Source organism: Sceloporus occidentalis, unplaced genomic scaffold (genome assembly GCF_023333645.1).
Source record: "Sceloporus occidentalis isolate IW3139 unplaced genomic scaffold, rSceOcc1.0.p SCAF_1, whole genome shotgun sequence".
NCBI classification, from domain to species: Eukaryota; Metazoa; Chordata; class Lepidosauria; order Squamata; family Phrynosomatidae; genus Sceloporus; species Sceloporus occidentalis.
In genome coordinates this window covers 27,290,841-27,309,854 of record NW_028316981.1, presented here as the reverse complement: position 1 = coordinate 27,309,854, position 19,014 = coordinate 27,290,841, and the positions used below count along the sequence as shown (strand labels likewise).

At 40.5% G+C, this 19,014-nt stretch overlaps 1 protein-coding gene across 4 annotated transcripts in view; it reads left to right on the top strand.

The window, feature by feature from the left end:
• CFAP20DC (CFAP20 domain containing) overlaps positions 1-19,014 on the top strand; it is a 254,220-nt gene that overhangs the window by 14,743 nt on the left and 220,463 nt on the right. For 2 of the 4 annotated variants that reach the window (XM_089518704.1, XM_089518714.1), the window contains exons 4-5: positions 1,971-2,064; positions 13,842-13,914. In XM_089518704.1, coding sequence (XP_089374830.1) covers positions 1,971-2,064; positions 13,842-13,914 — 167 coding nt within the window. Of the gene's footprint in view, positions 1-1,970; positions 2,065-13,841; positions 13,915-19,014 lie in introns of those variants that run through there. The other 2 variants (XM_089518719.1, XM_089518733.1) reach the window with 2 other exon arrangements.

Below are 19,014 nucleotides of genomic sequence, written 5' to 3'. Positions count from 1 at the left end.
AGTGGTCCTCTGAGGGGGGGTCCCTGGCGACCCCTATGAAACTGTCATTTGACCCCCAAAGGGGTCCCAACCCCCAGGTTGGGAATCACTGTTCTAAACCATAGCCAAAATGATATTTATTCCAATGGTGGAGAAGTATAGTCTGGAATGGGTTACTTCCCTTTTCTGCTGTAGTAGGCAACCGGTCAGCTCTTTGGATCTTCATATAGATAGAGAAAAGTAACCCACTCCAACCCAGCTTCTGCTCCTTCCTGCTCTGGCTTGCATGACCCTGTTTCTACCTTTCTCTTTTTATCCCTTAAAATTAGAATGGCTGCTGATCAGCATGTAGAGGACAGCCCAGAGCTGTCTGGAGTCCATAGACAATGTGTCTAACTGGAAGAGAATTGGAGAGGGAGGCTTCCCTCTTCAAGGTTCCATTAATGAACAGGTTCACTTGTTTGGCTGAGGGATCCTCCCCAACATCTGCCGTGCCAGTGGAAGTATACGAGGCTGCTACTGAGTATTCATGTGACAGAGGAGGGGGTAGCATTGGCCTGCATTGCAGCTGCAGCCTATCCTCACTTGGGGTGAATAATGGCTCATCGTCCTCGTTTCCCATCCCCACCTCCCACCTCCCAAAACTGTAAGTGGCTCCATCCTGACTTTTTGTGGTGGTCTGGGAAGCAGGACTTGGGGACGGGAGATGTCTTCAGCTGCAGCTGACAGCGCATTGCTGAAGAGAGATCAATTGCCACTGGTATCAGCAGTGCCTTCTGTAGAGGTGGTTTTTTTGGGGATGAGAAGGAATGTTAATGAGGACTTGTACCACTATCTTGAGTTTGGAAAAGTATGCTCAAAGTCCAGGGCTTTCCCTTCAGCAAGATGGCAGGTGTTTCCTCTTTCACCTCTAATCTTGAAGAGTTTCTGTGTATGCTATGACCAATATTTGTTTACAAAACAATTTTTTTGTTTTTTATTTATATACCGCTATTCCAAAGATCATAGCGGTGAACAGCAAGTAAGCTAATTAGCAAGTAAGCTAATTTGCCCCCAACAGTCTGGGTACTCATTTTAGCGACCTCGGAAGGATGCAAGCCTGAGTCGAGCTTGGGCCCTTTTGCTGGTCTTGAACTCGCCACCTTGTGGTTTTGAGTGAATGGCTGCAGTACAGGCATTTAACCACTGCGCCACCAGGGCTCCTGGGCAAACAAGGGCAATCCTAAGCAAAAGATTGAAATTTGTGGCTAAAGTTGTACAAAATGAACACTTTAAAATTGCCTTTGTCCCTGTTCTATCTCTTACCAATGTTGAGTCATTTCAGTTGGCCCTTTGTTTACTCAGACATTTGGAATCATCTCGTGAATGGTATGAGTGTCTTTCATAAGTAACAGTACTTCATGCACATACATTATATTACTAATCCTCTGGGTAGTCTTGTAAAATAGTTCTGTTTTTTTCTTGCCTAGAAACAGAGATGAGAACAGGCTCATCTGCTTAACATTTTCTTGTTAGATTGCTCCTAATGGTAGACAAGCAAGATATATCACACAACAGATAGCTTAATTTTTAATTAAATGTTTACTGATGTCCTGACGTAATTTCAGTCACATTTTGACATAAATGTTTATTTTAGTGCAGTTCCTCTGTATGTGGGTTGAGTGCATTTTCTGTGTTGTGTAGTGCAGTGCAGTGGGGTGGGATGTGGACATGTTTATACCCCACACCCCTTTGAGTTTGCACAAGGCCCATAAAGAGGCTCTCAAAATATAAAAAAAACTATTAAGACATGAGAGCAATTCCTGATCTAAATCTAAAATCTTACTTATTCTCTTTGATGTAGACGGGCTCTGAATCCTGACAAACAGTGATATTATCATTTGCCCATGGTAGGCCTGATGACATAAAAATCTTGATTTACTGTAAGCTAGTGCATTTGTTCAATTGCATTGGGGGTCTTCAGGAGTATGTTCCTTTTGTTGGTTTGCTAGGAGTTTGACAAGGAGGTGAAAAGCTTCGTCTTTGTTCTAGAAGGGAGCAGTCAAACTAATAAGATGCAGTTCCCAAAGGTAACAAGGCAAACACGTAAGTACAAAACTATTTTTTATCTGTTTGTCTTTTTATAAATGTATTGTATGTCATAAAATGCAGCTGGGATTTGATTATCAAATTTGTGCTACACGGTACACCACAGATACAAAGTTTTTCTCTTTGTATTTTAAGTTAGGTTCTTCATATGTTAGAAGAAAAATAATTTATTTTTTGCAAGAACTATATTTAACCTATATTTTAATTCCCCTTTTCTTTGAACTCTTGCTATTCTGCTTGAAACGAATTTATTATCATTGTGTGGATAAAGTGTTAGAAACATTTTGGGGGTAAGGTAGATTAAAATGGATTAAAATGAAAATATTCTCCTTCCAGAAACAAATGTCACCCTTTGTAAGAAGGCAACTATCTTCCTTCCTTGTTGCCAACCTTAGCAACTCATATGTTACCTTTGGCAAATCACATAGCCTAAATCCAATTGCTTGTCCTAACTGGAATAGACTTATTCAGACAAGCATTGAATGGTAAGTTAACACTTAGGTAAATCTCATTAATTCAGTTAATCTATTTTAGTTAAAACTAGCAGTTATATTTAGGCCAATGGGTCCTGTAAACCTGACAGATAACATCACTGTATACATTTCTAATGTATAATTTATAAAGACCATTTAAAATGGTCTTTAATCACTCTCTGTGCATTCTGCAAAAAGAACTGTAATTCTGAGTTTCCAGCATTGTGAGCCTTAATTAATTCTCATGGGTTACTTATTTAGGAAGAATATTTATTTGCTTTGTTTATAAAATAAAGCTGTGAGTTACAGGATATATTTAGACCTGCTGGGGAAAGCTGGTATAGATAATTTTTCTCACAAATTCCTTCCATTAATTGTTCCTTGATGTGTATGAAAGGGCTTTTTTATCTTTAGTAAGGGCTCTCCCAAATGATCAGTTTTTAGCTCAGTAAGTATACAGTTAATTGGTAGCATGAAAAAGATGTATCTTTCCACAAGGGAAATGTTTGTGTTCCAAGAATATCATTGTTTCCTATTGTGCAAAAATATACAGTATATACTTGACTATATGTTGAAAAATTTATGCCCCCAAAATTGACCCTAAAATCCTGGATCGACTTATATACGAGTCAGTACACTAGTACTGCTTAAAAAGATCCAAAAATACGCAAGCCTAATGCTCTGCTCTCCATTTAACACCAGCTCCTTCCATCCCCAGTCTGTTTTGCAAGCTTTCTTTCCCCATGAAAAACTCCCCATTTAAAACCACTTGTTTCTCTCCCCAATCCATTTTGCAAGGCTTCTTTACCCATGGAAAAAACTCCCCATTTAACATCACTTGCTTCTATCCCCAGTCCGTTTTGCAAGGCTTCTTTGACCATGGAAGAAAATCCCCATTTAAAACCACTTGCTCCTCTCCCCAGTCTGTTTTGCAAGCCTTCTTTGCCCATGGGAAAAAAAATCCCCATTTAAAACCACTTTCTTCTCTCCCCAGACCATTTTACAAGCCTTCTTTGACCATGGAAAAAAACTCCCCATTTAAAATCACTTGCTTCTCTCCCCAGTCCATTTTGCAAGGGAAAAAAAGAACCCATTTAAAACCACTTACTTCTGTCCCTAGTCCATTTTGCAAGCCTGCTTTACTCATGGAAAAAACTCCCCATTTACAACCATTTGTGTCCTTCCCCAGACCATTTTGCAAGCCTTGGGAGAGGTCCAGAGAAGGAGAAGGAAGGACGGAAGTGGCATTTCCCCCTCTCCATTCTTCATTATAGCCCCTAAGTTTTACCCTCAATTTATCCACAGGTCATATCAAAATCCAGGGTTTTCACCCTGAAACCATCCTTTGACTTATACACGAGATTGATTTGTACATGAGTATATACAGTGATACTTGTTTTTTCCAGTGAGCAAAGCCAGTTCAGTTTGTTGTGTTATCTGGATAATTCATTTTCTCTCTAAACATCCGGGTGTTCCAGGGACTCACCCATGCCATCACAGATGGAGAGAAAGATCTAATGTGCATGCCTTGCACATTTGGTAGCAGTACACAGCCTGCAAAGAGAAGGTTGAGACTGACATACCTCAGGGCAAAGTTTGAAGAAGAAGCAGTAGATGTAGTCTTAGGTATAGTTATCCAGATGAAATTAAGAAAGAGATATGTTGACTAGACCAAACTATCTAAATGATTTTCCAGTCAGTCCAAGGATTTTAATTTGGATCTCTACAGTTCTGACACTCTAATTCTGGGGACATTGGAGGTTTAGGTGCTGTATCAGCCCAAATTCTACCTGAACTAGGGCACCTGAGTAAGAACAGATTGGGTTTTTGTTTTGTTTTGTTCTTAAATTGTGGCCAGTGGCCACAAACTCTACCATGCATGATATTGAGGTTTTAGAGGAACTACGAGGATTATGTTACTTGCAAGCAGACGTGATCTCTGCCACCTTACAAACTAAGCACTGAAAAGAGCTGTGAAATTATGGGATAAGGTAAGCCATAAAAGAAGGCAAATGTTGAACATTAATAATGTTTATTTGTCTAGTGTGATTAGAATGTAGGTTGAACATTCTGCAATCTGAGATGGAAGAAGTATGATCCTATCTACAAGCCATATCACTGCTTATTATTGTACCACTAAATATTTGTTGTGGTAGTCACAATAACAAATGCGGTTGTAGCAATGAGTTACAGCATAACTTGATATGAAAATAGTCTTCAATAAATAAAGACTTTTTTCCAATATTTAGCGGGATCTTTAAAAAAATGTTTTGCAGCATGTGTTTACAATTTTTAATGTCTAATTTTGCCCAGGCTGTGTATGTATGTGTGTTTCAGAAGTAAGCAGAAAATAGTCCTGTTTTGGGGGAAAAGGAGGGATTGTTTAATTAGAGAAAATTATATAATCCCTTCTTTTTTTCTCTCTCTCCAAAAGAGGACTATTTCTTAACCATATTAAATAGCTCATTTATGAATGCAGTCAAATGCTACTGCCATTGTCCCATGAAAGAAGAAATTATCCCTATTTCTGTCATGGAGCATTATTATTCTGCCTCCTTCCAGCCCAATCTACATTGCATCTGTTTTTGTTTTTGTTTTGTTTCTTTAACATCAGATTAAAAAAAATATTAGAAGCAAAATTTAGAGGCACATCTTTACTTTCTTTGGCCATAGATTTCATAAACTGCCACATTAACACTGGGTACAGAATTTTTATTAGTACAGGACATTTTATCTGTACAGGTAAAAGAAGCTACTGTTAGAATAGAATACAGAGAAACATAATGGTTCTCAGTTGAAAAAGGGATTAAACAGGGCTCTGTTCTGTCACCCTAACTGTTCTACTTGTATTCAGAAAACATCATATACAGAGCAGATTTAGATTCAGAGGAAGAAGATCAGAGGAAGGAATATCAGGAAACTATTACATTCATCTAATATATTCTGTAAAATATACCAAGGCCATGATTTAAGATTAACTAGGTAGGCCCGCCAGAAGACATAAGTCTTTAGTGCCGTTTTAAAAAGCAGTCAGCATTTTCAGCTGTCATATGTCCTCCAGCAGGTTGTTCCACAGTCTTGGGGCAGAAGACGATGTGGATGTGTCAACCAGTTCTGGTTGTTGTTACACTGGGAAATCATTCATGTCCTGGCCAGTTGGAGCAAACATTTTTCATGGGACCTGAGAGTATGGGGATTGTACAGGAGAAGGCGATCCTGTAGGTAATCTGGATCCAAACTATGTAGGGCTTTAAAGGCAATAACCAACACCTTGTACTTTGTCCGGAAACTAATTGGCAGCCAGTGGAGTGATTTTAAGATTGGTGTGATGTGATCATTCCTGGATATATCTGTAATCAAACTAACTGCCATATTCTGAACCAGTTGGAGTTTCTAGACTTGATACAAAGGTAGCCCAATGTATAGTGCATTGTAGAAGTTCTACCTTGAAGTTACCAGCACATGCACTACCTTCTTTATGTCCTCCAGTACTAGGATGGGGTTCAGTTGGCATATCAGCCCAAGTGGATAACAGGTACTCCTGACTGTCACATCTATCTGAGCTGATGTTTGGAGGTTGAGAACACAGTCTTTCAGGGTGAGTGTAACCCCATCCAGAACTGGTTGACACACCTCCAGCCCCAGATTAGGAGCCTTGATAGTAAGCACCTCTGTCTTTTCTTGTTTTAGTTTCAGTTAGTTTTTCTTCATCCAGCCCATTACCTCTTCCAAGGATTCATTCAGAGGAGACACACTACATGTGAAAGGGATCTAGGAGTCCAAGTAGACCACAAGTTGAACATGAGTCAACAGTGCAATGCGGCAGCTAAAAATGCCAATGCAATTTTAGGCTGCATCAATAAAAGTATAGTATCTAGATCAAGAGAAGTAATAGTGCCACTGTATTCTGCTTTGGTCGGGCCCCACCTGGAATATTGTGTCCAGTTCTGCGCACCACAATTCAAAAAGGATGTTGAGAAACTGGAGTGTGTCCAAAGGAGGGCGACTAAAATGGTGAAGGGTCTGGAAACCATGTCCTATGAGGAACAACTTAGGGAGCTGGGGATGTTTAGCCTGGAGAAGAGAAGGTTAAGAGGTGATATGATAACCCTGTTTAAATACTTGAAGGGATGTCATACTGAGGAGGGAGCTGACTTGTTTTCTGCTGCTTCAGAGACAAGGACCCGGAGCAATGGAAGCAAGCTACAGGAAAAGAGATTCCACCTCATCATTAGGAGGAACTTCCTGAAAGTATGGGCTGTTCGACAGTGGAACACACTTCCTCACAGTGTAGTGGAGTCTCCCTCCTTGGTCTTTAAGCAAAGGCTGGATGGCCATCTGTTGGGGATGCTTTGACTGAGAGTTCCTGCACGGCAGGGGGTTGGACTGGATGGCTCTTGCAGTCTTTTCCAACTCTATGATTCTATGAATCTATACTTAGCTGAAGCTGTTTTTGAAGGCATGGAGAAGTATATTTGGGTGTTATCAGCATACTGATAACATGCTGCTCCATGCCTCCGGATAATCTCTCCCAATGGCTTCATATAGTCCTATACAGTTGTTGTTGTTGTGTGCCTTCAAGTCATTTCTGACTTATGCAGACCCTAAGGAAAACCTATCATGAGGTTTTCTTGGCAAGATTTTTTCAGAGATTTGCCATTGCCTTCCCCTGAGGCTGCAAGTATGTGACTTGCCCAGGGTTACCCAGTGGATTTCATACATGAGCTGGAAATTGAACCCTTATCTCCAGAGTTGTAGTTGAACACTCAAACCATTATGCCACACTGGCTTTAATCATACTTAAAATAACTCTCATTGAACTAAATGAGTTCTGCTTCTGAGTAGACATACAGCCGGCCCTTCTTATACACTGATTTTTTTATACACAGATTGAAGCATCCATAGTTGAAAATGTTCAAAAAAAGTATAAATTTCAAATATCAAACCTTGATTTTCCATTTTTTATAAGATACACCATTATGCTCTGCCATTATATTTAATGGGACGAGCATCCACGGATTTTGTTATCTATAGGGAATCTTGAACCAAACCCCAGCATATGACAAGGTCCCACTGTATATACAATTGCACTTTAAATCACTTGGTTTACAGAAGTTGTCATAATTCAATCATTGTATCACTAATAACCCATGAGTAGGTTTTCCCCCTTTTGGTTATTAAGTGATTATTATTATTATTATTGTTATTATTATTATTATTATTATTATTATTATTTATTAAATGCCCCTGCTTTTATTTTCATATTTAAATCCAAAAATACAAAGGTTAAAATATTATTTTCTTTCTTTCCTATGCTTTATTAACCCCATATTTCTAAATTTTATAAGAAAAAAATATCTGAAATTCTCAGGATTGTTGCGGTTGAAGCTACTTTAAATTTTGCTGTTGTAAATGAAATTGAAAGTCACTTAAACAGACATTATGAATTTATATTTTCAACTATATGATTTGGTTGCCATCTGATGTGTTTGGTTTAAAGGGAACATACCAGTAATTCTTGAGCAGTATTTTGTAATTACAAATTAACTTTTCAAACATTGGCAATATGAGAAATGAGCTTTTTAAAGTATGCTACAACACTAATGCTTATGGATTCAATTAATTTTAAATTCCTACCATAAAATTTTCAGATCTCTAAATATTTAATACATCTTTTATGAGAAATGGGACTTTGAATTGTTTGTTGGCAGGGTTACAACAAAGTGCTTGGGCTTAATTTGAGAACATTTAATTACTAAGGCACTATTGTAATTTCTGTGTTTAGAAACAGCTTAAATTTGAATCACCATTTCCCTTGATTTGCAGTGAATTGAAAAAACATTCTGACTCCTCCACTTTGTATTTATTTAGGATTTTATCCCATAGGCATAGTTAAATAAATGCTGCATATTTAAAACCAAAGCAGTGAAATAAGTTGTAAACTTTTGTATGGGTTAATAACAGGCAAAACTTGGAGGAATTGCTCAAGGCTGTGTTAAATATACTTGAGGTGCCTGAGGCTGTGATCAGTGCTCTTGAAAAAGGATTGTTGGTGTAAATTAAGTTTAAAATACAATTATAGGGAAATAAGAATATACAGAGCTGCCATATGGTACTCAGACCGTTGGCTCATCTAGCCCAATACTGCCTGACCATTAGAAACTCTTCAAGGTTTCAGGCAGATTTGTTTCTTAAACCTACTTGGAGATTCTAGAGATCAAAACTGCAGGGCTGGTTCTGCCATAAGGCAGTCTTCTCAAGTGGCAGTATGTGAGGATGACAGGTGTCCTCCTTTTCCAGGGCATGTCCTACATTTCAGCCTTCTGTCCAGGAAAAGTTTTAAAATGTCATCCATTTTCAGCATATGAATTTATATGGGTGTTTTTAGCTTTTATTTTGTAATGCACTACATTTTTTCTTGAATGTCTTACATTTCACAGTGCCTTGTTCTCATTTGCAGTTAGGACTTCTGGTCACCCTGGGAATGACAAATTTGCACTGCTTTCTTTCCCACCAGAAAGGCCCTTCCTCTGCTATCTTGATTCATTGCTTTCCTCTCAATCCTTTTAATCTCACCTTGGCTGCTGCCACATTGCAGAAATTATGCAGTTTGACCCCAGTTTAACTGCCATCGCTCCATCCTGTGGAATCATGGGACCTGTAGTTTGTTGTTGCTTGAGAGTTCTATGACAGAAGGCTAAATATTTTACAAAACTACAAATCCCAGAATTCCATAGGACTGAGCCATGGCTATGAAAGTATTTTTTAGACTCATAGAATTATAAATTTTGAATATACCACAAGGGCCATCCAGTCCAGTCCCCTGACATGCAGGAACTCTCAATCAAAGCATCCCCAACAGATGACAATCCAGCCTCTGTTTAAAGGTAAATGGGTAAGATCGTGCACACAGTAGTCTGTCCATTTTCACAGGGATCTGTTCCGGACCCACCTACCCACCCCGCGAAAGTGGAAAATCGCTGGTATTCAAGCCCAATTGGCTTGAATGGTGGAGCACATTTGCGGGCAGCCCCAGGCGCTCATCCCATTTTGTACTCCTCCATTTGCCACCCGCAAAAGGGCAAGGAATGCGGATTCAAAGTCCACAAAAACGGAGGGGCAACTGTAGATAGATAGATGAGCCCCCAAATTATGTAGCAGAAACCACTAGCTGGGATAAACAACCAAGCTGACCCACTTTCACAGAATGCACAGTTTTATTATGGCCGGGACCTTCCTGCCTTGAAAGGTGCAAGAGAGACCACAAACATTCTTTACAGCAAGTTTTATACACAAGCACAATACGGGAAAACCAAAACCCAAACTCTTACCCCACCCCTGATTGCAAATCATCTACGTTAATACATACGTTCTATGGCGTTAGCAGATGAACATGTCTATGCATTTTGAAATAGCAGAAATTGTTCTAGTTCAATGTGACACTGTTTATAAAACAGAAACCTCAATGCTTTGATTGAAATTTCCTGCATGGCAGGGGGTTGGACTGGATGGCCCTTGTGGTCTCTTCCAACTCTACAATTCTATGATTCTGTTTGGGATGTTTCACCTTATCAAAAAACATTGTGTTCTCAAAACAAAACAATCCTATGCAAGAATTGCTCACTCTGACATTAGTCTTTGCAAAAGCCAAATTCTAGCTTCTATTGAGACCTCAAGTTATCATCTAGTCTCACCCAAAATCATGGCCACAAACAGTTTATAAAAGTATTTCTAATATAATATTTCAACCAGGCGCATATGTCCACTTCACTCTCAGTAGAGAGACTGGACGATGCAGGGCTCAACTCCCCAGTCTGGTGCAAACAGTCCAGACGACATCTAGGTTGTTTAATGCCAAACCAGGGTATAACAGCTTTCACTCTGATTTTAAGAACTCAGGATCCTTTGGAAAGAGCTGAAGCCCTCTGTTCTGATGCACAAGGCTGTTCAGACAGGTGTACCACTGTGCTGCCCAGTGCAGTTACCACAGGTTACTTCGTTCTGAGCACAAATCGCCCAATCTTGTGATTGAAACTGGGTGCCCTATTCTGACCTCAGAAGTGAGTCACTTGCCATTGCAATTGCTATTGCAGCCGGCATAGCAGGACGCACACCTGAACCACTACCTGGTGTTAGAATAGAGGTCTGAGGTAATGGGAGAAGGTCAGGGTAGTTCTGGTACCAGGATAATCCAGGCGATCACTGCAGGTAGGGCCTTAGTCTTGGTATTGGTCTAGCCCTATGGAAAGTGGTGTTGACAACACAGTGATTTTTGTTGACTGAAACAACATGCAGACATCTGACTAACACCTCCAATTGTTTGTGGGGTTTGTTTTTTTGTTTGTTTGTTTTCCTTCGCCTGTTTCGTTTGTAACATCGTGCCTGATGAAGAAGCCCATGGAGCTTCGAAAGCTTGCAATAAGTATATTGTGCATTTTGGTTTGCCAATAAAGATATCAGTGGCCGGTTACAGACCGGCACTTTAGTGCGTGACGAGCATGCACTAGGGTTACAAAAGGGCGGTGCTTCCGCACCCCCCTAACCCTAGTGCGTGCTCGTCACGCACTAAACGGCGGCGGCCCTTCCATACGACCGCCGCCGTGAGGACGTCACGGCCGCACCGCCTCTAGACGGGGCGGCGCGGACGTGACGTCCTTGCTCCGCGCCAGGGCACTTAGTGCGCCCTGAACTCGGAGCAGGAAGGAGCTCCATTTCGGAGCTCCTTCCTGGTTTAGTCCGCTGGGCGCAGCCTTCAGACTGCTGTGTGCCCAGCAGACTAAAAGAGAAAGGGGCCAAGCGGCCCCTTTCTCTTCTCCCCGCTGCCGCGGGGTGTCCTTGGGGCTTGAAGCCCCAGGGACACCCCTTTTCAGGCTGCGGGGAAGCGGCGTTTTGCTGCTTCCCCGCAGCCTGAAAAGCGGCGGATCGGGGCCTCAGCGGCTGCCGTTCTGGCCACTGAGGCCCCGATACTCCGGAGAAAGGGGCGGGTCCAGACCGCCCCAAATGGGCGGTCTATAACCCGCCAGTGATGATTTTTTTGTTAGATCAAAGGACATAATAGTGACACTCTATTCGGCATTGGTCAGGCCTCATCTGAAATACCGTGTCCAGTTCTAGGCACCATAATTCAAAAAAGATGTGGACCATTTGGAGTGTGTCTAGAGGAGGGTGACTAAAATGGTGAAGGGTCTAGAAACCATGCCCTATGAGGAACAACGTAGGGAGCTGAGTATGTTTAGCCTGCAGAAGAGAAGGTTAAGAGATGATATGATAGCCCTGTATAAATATTTCAAGAGATGTCATATTGAGGATGAAGCAAGCTTGTTTTCTGCTGCTGGATGCAAACTACAGGAAAAGAGATTCCACCTCAACATTAGGAAGGACTTCCTGACAACAAGAACTGTTTGACAGTGGAACATACTCCCTTGGATAGTGGTGGAGTCTCCTTCCTTGGAAGTCTTTAAACAGAGGCTGGATTGTCATCTGTCGGGGATGCTTTGATTGAGAGTTCCTGCATGTCAGGGGACTGGACTGGATGGCCCTTGTGATACAGGGCTGCACTTACAGTGGAGGATTAATGCAGTTTGACACCACTTTAATACCCATGGCTCAGTGCAAACCTACCCATCTGATCTTATGTAGGAGACACCGCTCCAGTTCTCTGACCATTTTATAATTTTTATTGTTATTTTTATTGATGATGAGCTAGTTTGTAAAGGAATCATTATTGTTATTTTAGTTAGTCTTAAAGGTGCTAAACAATCTCTTTGCATACTAATCCAGACTAACACAGCTATGTTTTTGAATTCCAAAGTACTTATGTAAGTACATAAGGCAAGAGTACCAGTTACTACAAAGTTTGCAATTGATTGGCCTTGGAAAATTGAAAGGAAGGGCTCATTCCGACTTACATTTAAACCAGTTTCTGATTTGCCTTCGCTCCGTGTTGGTAAATCGATTCTAAACAGTCCATCATTCCCACTATGAAAGTGGATCTTTTCATTATCCCCTTGTAATCGCTTCTTTTTTGGCACGATAGTTGTTCCCACTGGTTTGCGCCACTTCAAAATACATGTCAATACACTGGTGACATAAGCAGCAACCGGGGCAGCCTGGCTTGGGAACTATCTATCTATCTATCTATCTATCTATCTATCTATCTATCTATCTAATAAATTGATGGAAGATTCGATTCATTGGTTTTGCAATTACTTGCCGTCGGATTGCAAAACAATAGAATCAAATCTTCTATCTATTTTAAAATAATAATAATAATAATAACAACAACAACAACGATAATGCGCCCATACACAACACTAGCACAAAGGCAGTGCTGGGGAGGTGGATCTACCAAAAACTGAGGTGGGATGGTAAACACCCCTCTGCCATTAGCCGTTCCTCTCCAGAATGATGCGATTCAGATCCATTATTCCCACTTGTTGAACACACTTCAGAATCGGGTTTTTCCCCCAAAAGAACTACCAAAGAACTAGTGTCAGGAAAGAAAGGTTTTTTTGCATTTGCCTCACTTCATCAGGATTGAAACTGATCACAGTAGGATCAGAACTGGTTTCAAATGGGAATGATAGTCATATAACCCAATCAGCAGTTCACTTTGAATTATAGTGGGAACACAGACAATGTTTTTTTTTTAACTGTTCCATCAGCCATTCTTTCATCACCACTTTTAGCCCCAGGGTATTTCCTTTAGGATTTTCTGTGAGCATCGTTCATTCCTCAAAAGTATCTTGGCTTTTCTAGCTTGAGCATATCTTTTGATTTTGCAAGGAAATTTTCTTTCTATTTCTCCATCTAAATTACCACCTCTTTTAGTCATTCAGATTACCTCAAATTCTCAACTGCCCCACAGCTGTTCTAATCTGGATTCTATTGTATAATGAGTTACTTAAGTGATTCAAATAGGGTTTATATGTGTCATCAGTGGGAATAATTACCATGCACTTTTGATAGAATGTGTCTGCCAGTGTTTAGATGGATTTTTATGATTCCTTTTAGAATCTGCAAACACACTCATTCTCTTTTGGCATAATGAGATACTGTAATGTGATTAGGTAGGGTTTTTTTTTGGAGTAGGTGGGTTAGGATTTCCACAAGAGCCACCAATTAGAAAATGCCTCATTTTCTTACAGTTTGGTTTGGTTTCTTTCTATTGTGCCCCCTTTTCTTATACTACATGAACCTTAGGAAATGCTAAAAATACTTGGCTCTCTCACGATATAGTGAATGCATGTTTGTGTGTGGTGTGTATTTAATGTGTTTCTTTTGTTTTTTTGTTTTTCCTAGTTGGACTGATACAGCAATTTCTGGTCCTTCAGATTTATGTACCATTGGGACAAGACTTCTCAACTGAACTGCTGTAAGATAATACTGAATTTCCTATCATGTTTCACACACTGTAGACACTCAATCAATTGAACCAGTACCAACTGCTATTAATTGCAAGTGGCAGCATTTGTGTTAAAGAACAGCAACTAATCAAGTTGACAAGAAGTAATTAAGCTAATTTGACCATGATTTCTCAGGCACTTTTGTGGTGTCTTTCCCTGAGGAATGGAAAGCTAATTTTCTGTAATGCAGTATAAGTATCTTTTAACGGTGAAAATATATCAGTAACTGTCTGTAAATTCATTATGTGGTATAATTAAAAGAAAAAAGAAAAAGCACAGGTGACCAGTTCTGATAGCAGCAGACATTAAATGGTTAATTTTACCATTCTAAAAGGATGACAGAAATCTGTTTTTCTTTTGGCTAGGAGTAATTATTCTTGTAATTAAAAGATGATTGGTTTTGTTTCCTTCATTTGAAATATACATAGTAACCAGAGTGCTATGGATTATTTGGATGTAATCCTAGTAGTTGGATAGGGACAAGGGTACAAATGATCTCATGTTTTAATATTGTTATGCTTTATGATTATATTGTGAGGGTTTTCTTACATTCTTAATTTATGGATTATTCCTCCTAGGAGCCTTGAGTTTTTCAAAGGAAAGATGGGATATAAGTGTTTAAATAAATAAATATTTCCAAGGAAGCTCATGGAAACTCAGGGCCTCTTCTACTGTAACGAATCCCATGCAAAAACAGAGGGGCTGCTATATAGAGAGAGAGAATGAGAGAGAGAGAGAGAGAGAGAGAGAGAGAGAGCTTTTCAGTTGTCTTAAACATGCTACCACTTTTCTTTTTCCTCTTCTTCTTCCTTCCTCCTTTTTAGAAACATTTCTTAAGCTCTAAATATGGAAAATTAAAGAGGGTGACCTAATTAGCTGTGCAATGCTTTTCCCCTGGAAGACCAGCTCGCACCAGTTCTGGAGTTCAGTGACTTCTGCTTGGTTCTAATTTACCAGTGTTGTCTTCCTCTTTCCCTACTACTTTATACCTTGCCAAGCATTATATTCTTTTCTAGTAAGTCGTAACTTCTCATGATGTGTTCAAAGTGCAATAGTCTCAATTTAGTCATCTTGGCTTCTAGAGAAAGTTCAGGCTTGATTTGCACTGGGACCCCTTTACTTCCTAGACTACTGGCATACCTTCTTAGGATTTGTCTGCATTTTTGAGACAGGGTTACTCATTTCCTTTTTAATTTTGAAGTGTATTATTGGAAGCAAAAATATTTTCAAAGCAACTGAAGAAAAAAAAATAGTGCGCTATGTTAAAATTTTATCCAGTACTGTAAGATTGCACTGGAAAATGAGTTTTACTCCTGTGCATGATGAGATCATTGTCACTCAATTATCTTCTAATAAATAAAGAGGAGTTCAGAAAGAGGAAGGTTTTAAATAGAAAGTTTGAAAACAATTGGTCTAGTACATTCAAACAAGTTTTCCTGTGTGTTCTGGAATATTAGGTGTATTCTACAGGTGTTATGATTTAACACTGCATTTGCACATATTTTATTTCAGAATAAAAAGATGTAAAGGAATCCTGTAGCGCCTTTGATACTTAGACAAAGAAACTTCCACTATAAGCTTTTGGGGAGTTCAATCCACTTTATCAAATGAAACTGTCAGAAATATCATTTCAGTTCATCATCCTTGATAATTTCTAGTGAATATGTGTGCTTTCCTAAACATATAGCACAGTACTTGGCATTATTTCAGAAAGATCTGTTTCTAGGTTTTTCTCCAAATTGTTGATGTGTCTTAAATTCACAATGCCTTCTTAGTTTGGTTCCAGAGGTTCTGGTAGGCACAAATATTGCTTTCATTGCTGTTTGGGGAATGAATACCATTTGCTCTTAGTTGGCTATTATCTCTTGGGCTCTCTGTATTGAAGAAGAACCAGATGCTAATTCCATCTGTTGTGTCCAGTGGGAAGGTAAGTTTCTAGAGATGGCCTGAAATATCAAAGAAGCATTTTAGCTGTTCTTATAAAACCCAGCATGGATTTCTTTAAAGTGTTCCCAAAATCAAGTCATGCATTGTCTTCCTAGGAAAAGTCTTTAGAAAGAATTAGACCTTATTGTAGTTCTGTAAAGACAAAGGGTGTCTAGTCATGATCCACTTTTCATTTTTTTATTAGCTTAAACAGAAAGTAGTGCCAAGTATCAGCCTTTTCTTGAGCCTACAGAGAATTCTGTTTCTAGGAGCAGACATCTAAATGCTAGATTTTTGTCCTGAGAAGAAGATACCTATTATAGAATATATTAAACTAATGCTTGACATAAATTACCCTCTTTTATCATTTTAAGGGAGTTTTGCCATGTTCTAGGATACTTGGTGTTAACTCCATCTTTATATATAGGTATTGATTTTGTGGCTTTTTCAAGTGTCATTTCTATTATAATTCAGCAATAAACAGTGGTATATTTCTCAGTCATTGACAATATGCTATCAGTGTCACAGGGCCCCTAAGGTCCCACCCTTTTCCATGGGGCTTGACATACACTCTCTATTCTTTATAATCTGAGAAAAAATTGACACCAATCCTCAGGAAAGGCTCAAATCCATAATACCAACCAATATCAAGGTAGTGTTTTCAATCCCTGTTATTTTCTCACAGGTTCCACAATGTCTCTAAAAAAATCTAGCCACTTGGCTGGGGGAGGCTTTAAGTATTTCTCCACCACTTCTCTATCTGCCTTCTCCACCACGGGGAGTCAGGATCCTCTAGTCCAGCGGCGGTCTCATGCATCCCAACTATCTCCTTTGTCCTCCACTAATCTGATGAGAGCCTCCCTCACTGGCTCCTCTAACGGTAATCCTGTGGCACTGGGTCTTTCTTCTAAAGATCCTTCCCACGTGGGATCTCTTGGCTCTTCATCAGGCTGGCGCTTTGGGAAAGTCCTTTGCCTCTTTGCAATCCAGCTGTCCAGCCCTCTCGGCGTTCCTAGTCTCTCGCTCCTCCCTCTTCCCTCCCCATATCCACCTTTTCTACCTTCCTCCTCCCATCTCCTCCTACATCTGCCTTTCAGCTGTTTTATGTTGTTGGAAGAAATTCACAAGAGAGCTCTAAGGAAGAATTGTCTTAGATGAAAGATCCTTTCTCCCTTCCCCCTTATGTTATATTATATTGTATAACTTGAGGATGTGGACAGGATCCTTGGAGAATTGAGAACTGCTAACATGTCTACTGGATCCTTGACTTCCTAACTCTTGAAAGCAGCTAGAGGGGGATTGGCCAAATGGGTAAGGGCAGTGGTGAATGCCTCACTGCAGCAAGGGATGTTTCCATCTTGCTTAAAAGAGTCTGTAGTGAGGCATTACTAAAAAAGGCGTCCATGGATTCCACCTTTCTGAATAATTATTGGCCAGTGTCTAACATTCCATTTTTGAGTTTCCCTTCCAGCTTCAAAGGTTTCTGGATGAGATGGGTTATCTAGCTCCATTTCAGTCTGGCTTCAATCCTGGTTATGGGATGGAGACAGCTTTGGTCACGTGGATGGATGACCTATGCAGGGAACTGGATGAGGAGGGTGTCTCTATTGGTTTTGCTGAGCTTCTCAGAAGCTTTCAGTACCATCAACCATGGTATCTTTCTGGGCCAGCTCTCTGGAATGGGATTTGGGGACACTGCTATGCAGTGGTTCCAGTTCTTTTTGGAGGGGCAAAATCAAAAGGTGGTGCTAGAGGACTCCTGTTTGATGCCCTGGCCTGTGAGCTCCTTCATGGTTTGTTTTGTCCCTGTGGAGAGACACTGGCAGATTGGAATGTTCAGGCTGGCAAAAAGGTGAGGGTCTGCCTGATGAGCAGCTATAAAAAGGGGGAGGAGCTGTTAAGACGGCTGTGTGTGTCAAAAACTGCCTGGAGTGCAGTTAGAACTGAAACATGGTCCTTAATGGGATTCAGACTCTTATGTAAGGAAGAAATAATAATAATAATAATAATCTTTATTTCTATCCCGCCTTTCCACAAAAGTGATCAAAGCGGCGTACAAGATACAGTTAAAACATCAGTATATAAAATTTTTAAAAGACATTACAAGGGGATATAAACAGGGGGTGAAACATGAAACGAAACAGGAAATGAAACGTATCACATTCATCAGGGGCTAAATAAGCAACAATATTACAAAATGTGGGGTCAAAAACAGAGAGCAAGGGGCAGAACAAAAAAAAAAAAAAACTCAGTTAGCTAAAGTGAAAAAGCCAGCTGAAATAAGTATGTTTTTAATTGTTTCTTAAAAGAAACTAGTGATGCAGAGGAGCGGAGCTCTATGGGAAGCTCATTCCACAATGAGGGGGCAACGACAGTAAAAGCCCTCTGAGAGGTCCTTACCAAATGAGACTTAGGGACCTCTAACAGATTTGTCCCAGATGATCTGAGAGTGCGGGGCGGATTGTATGGGGAGAGGCGGTCCTCTAAGTACCCTGGGCCCAAGCCATTTAGGGCTTTATAGGTCAAAACCAACACCTTGTATTGAGCTCGGAAGCGAACAGGCAGCCAGTGAAGATCTTTTAAAATAGGAGTTATATGGTCTGTCCTGGAACTACCAGTGACCAATCTGGCTGCCATGTTCTGCACCAACTGTAGCTTCCGGGTTTGGTACAAGGGTTGCCCCATGTAGAGCGCATTGCAGAAATCCAAACGAGAGGTTACCAAAGCATGTACAACAGTTTCAAGGTTCCGACGGTCCAGGTAGGGGCGCAGCTGGCGTATCAGCCGAAGCTGATAACAAGCACTCCTAACCGCCGCATCCACCTGCGAAGACAGCTGGAGCGACGAGTCAAGGAGTACCCCCAGACTGCGCACCGAGTCCTTCAAGGGGAGCGTGACCCCGTTCAGGACCGGATGACAAATTTCACCACCCGAGACCGGGGAACCAACCGCCAGTACTTCCATTTTCCCTGGATTCACACTGAGTTTGTTTTTCCTCATCCAGCCCATTACTGACGTCAGACAGGCCTCTAGAGGAGAGATGCCATCCTTAGTTACTGCATCAGTCGGAGACACAGAGAAAATTATTTGGGTGTCATCAGCGTACTGATAACACCGCGCCCCGTGTCTCCGGATGATCTCTC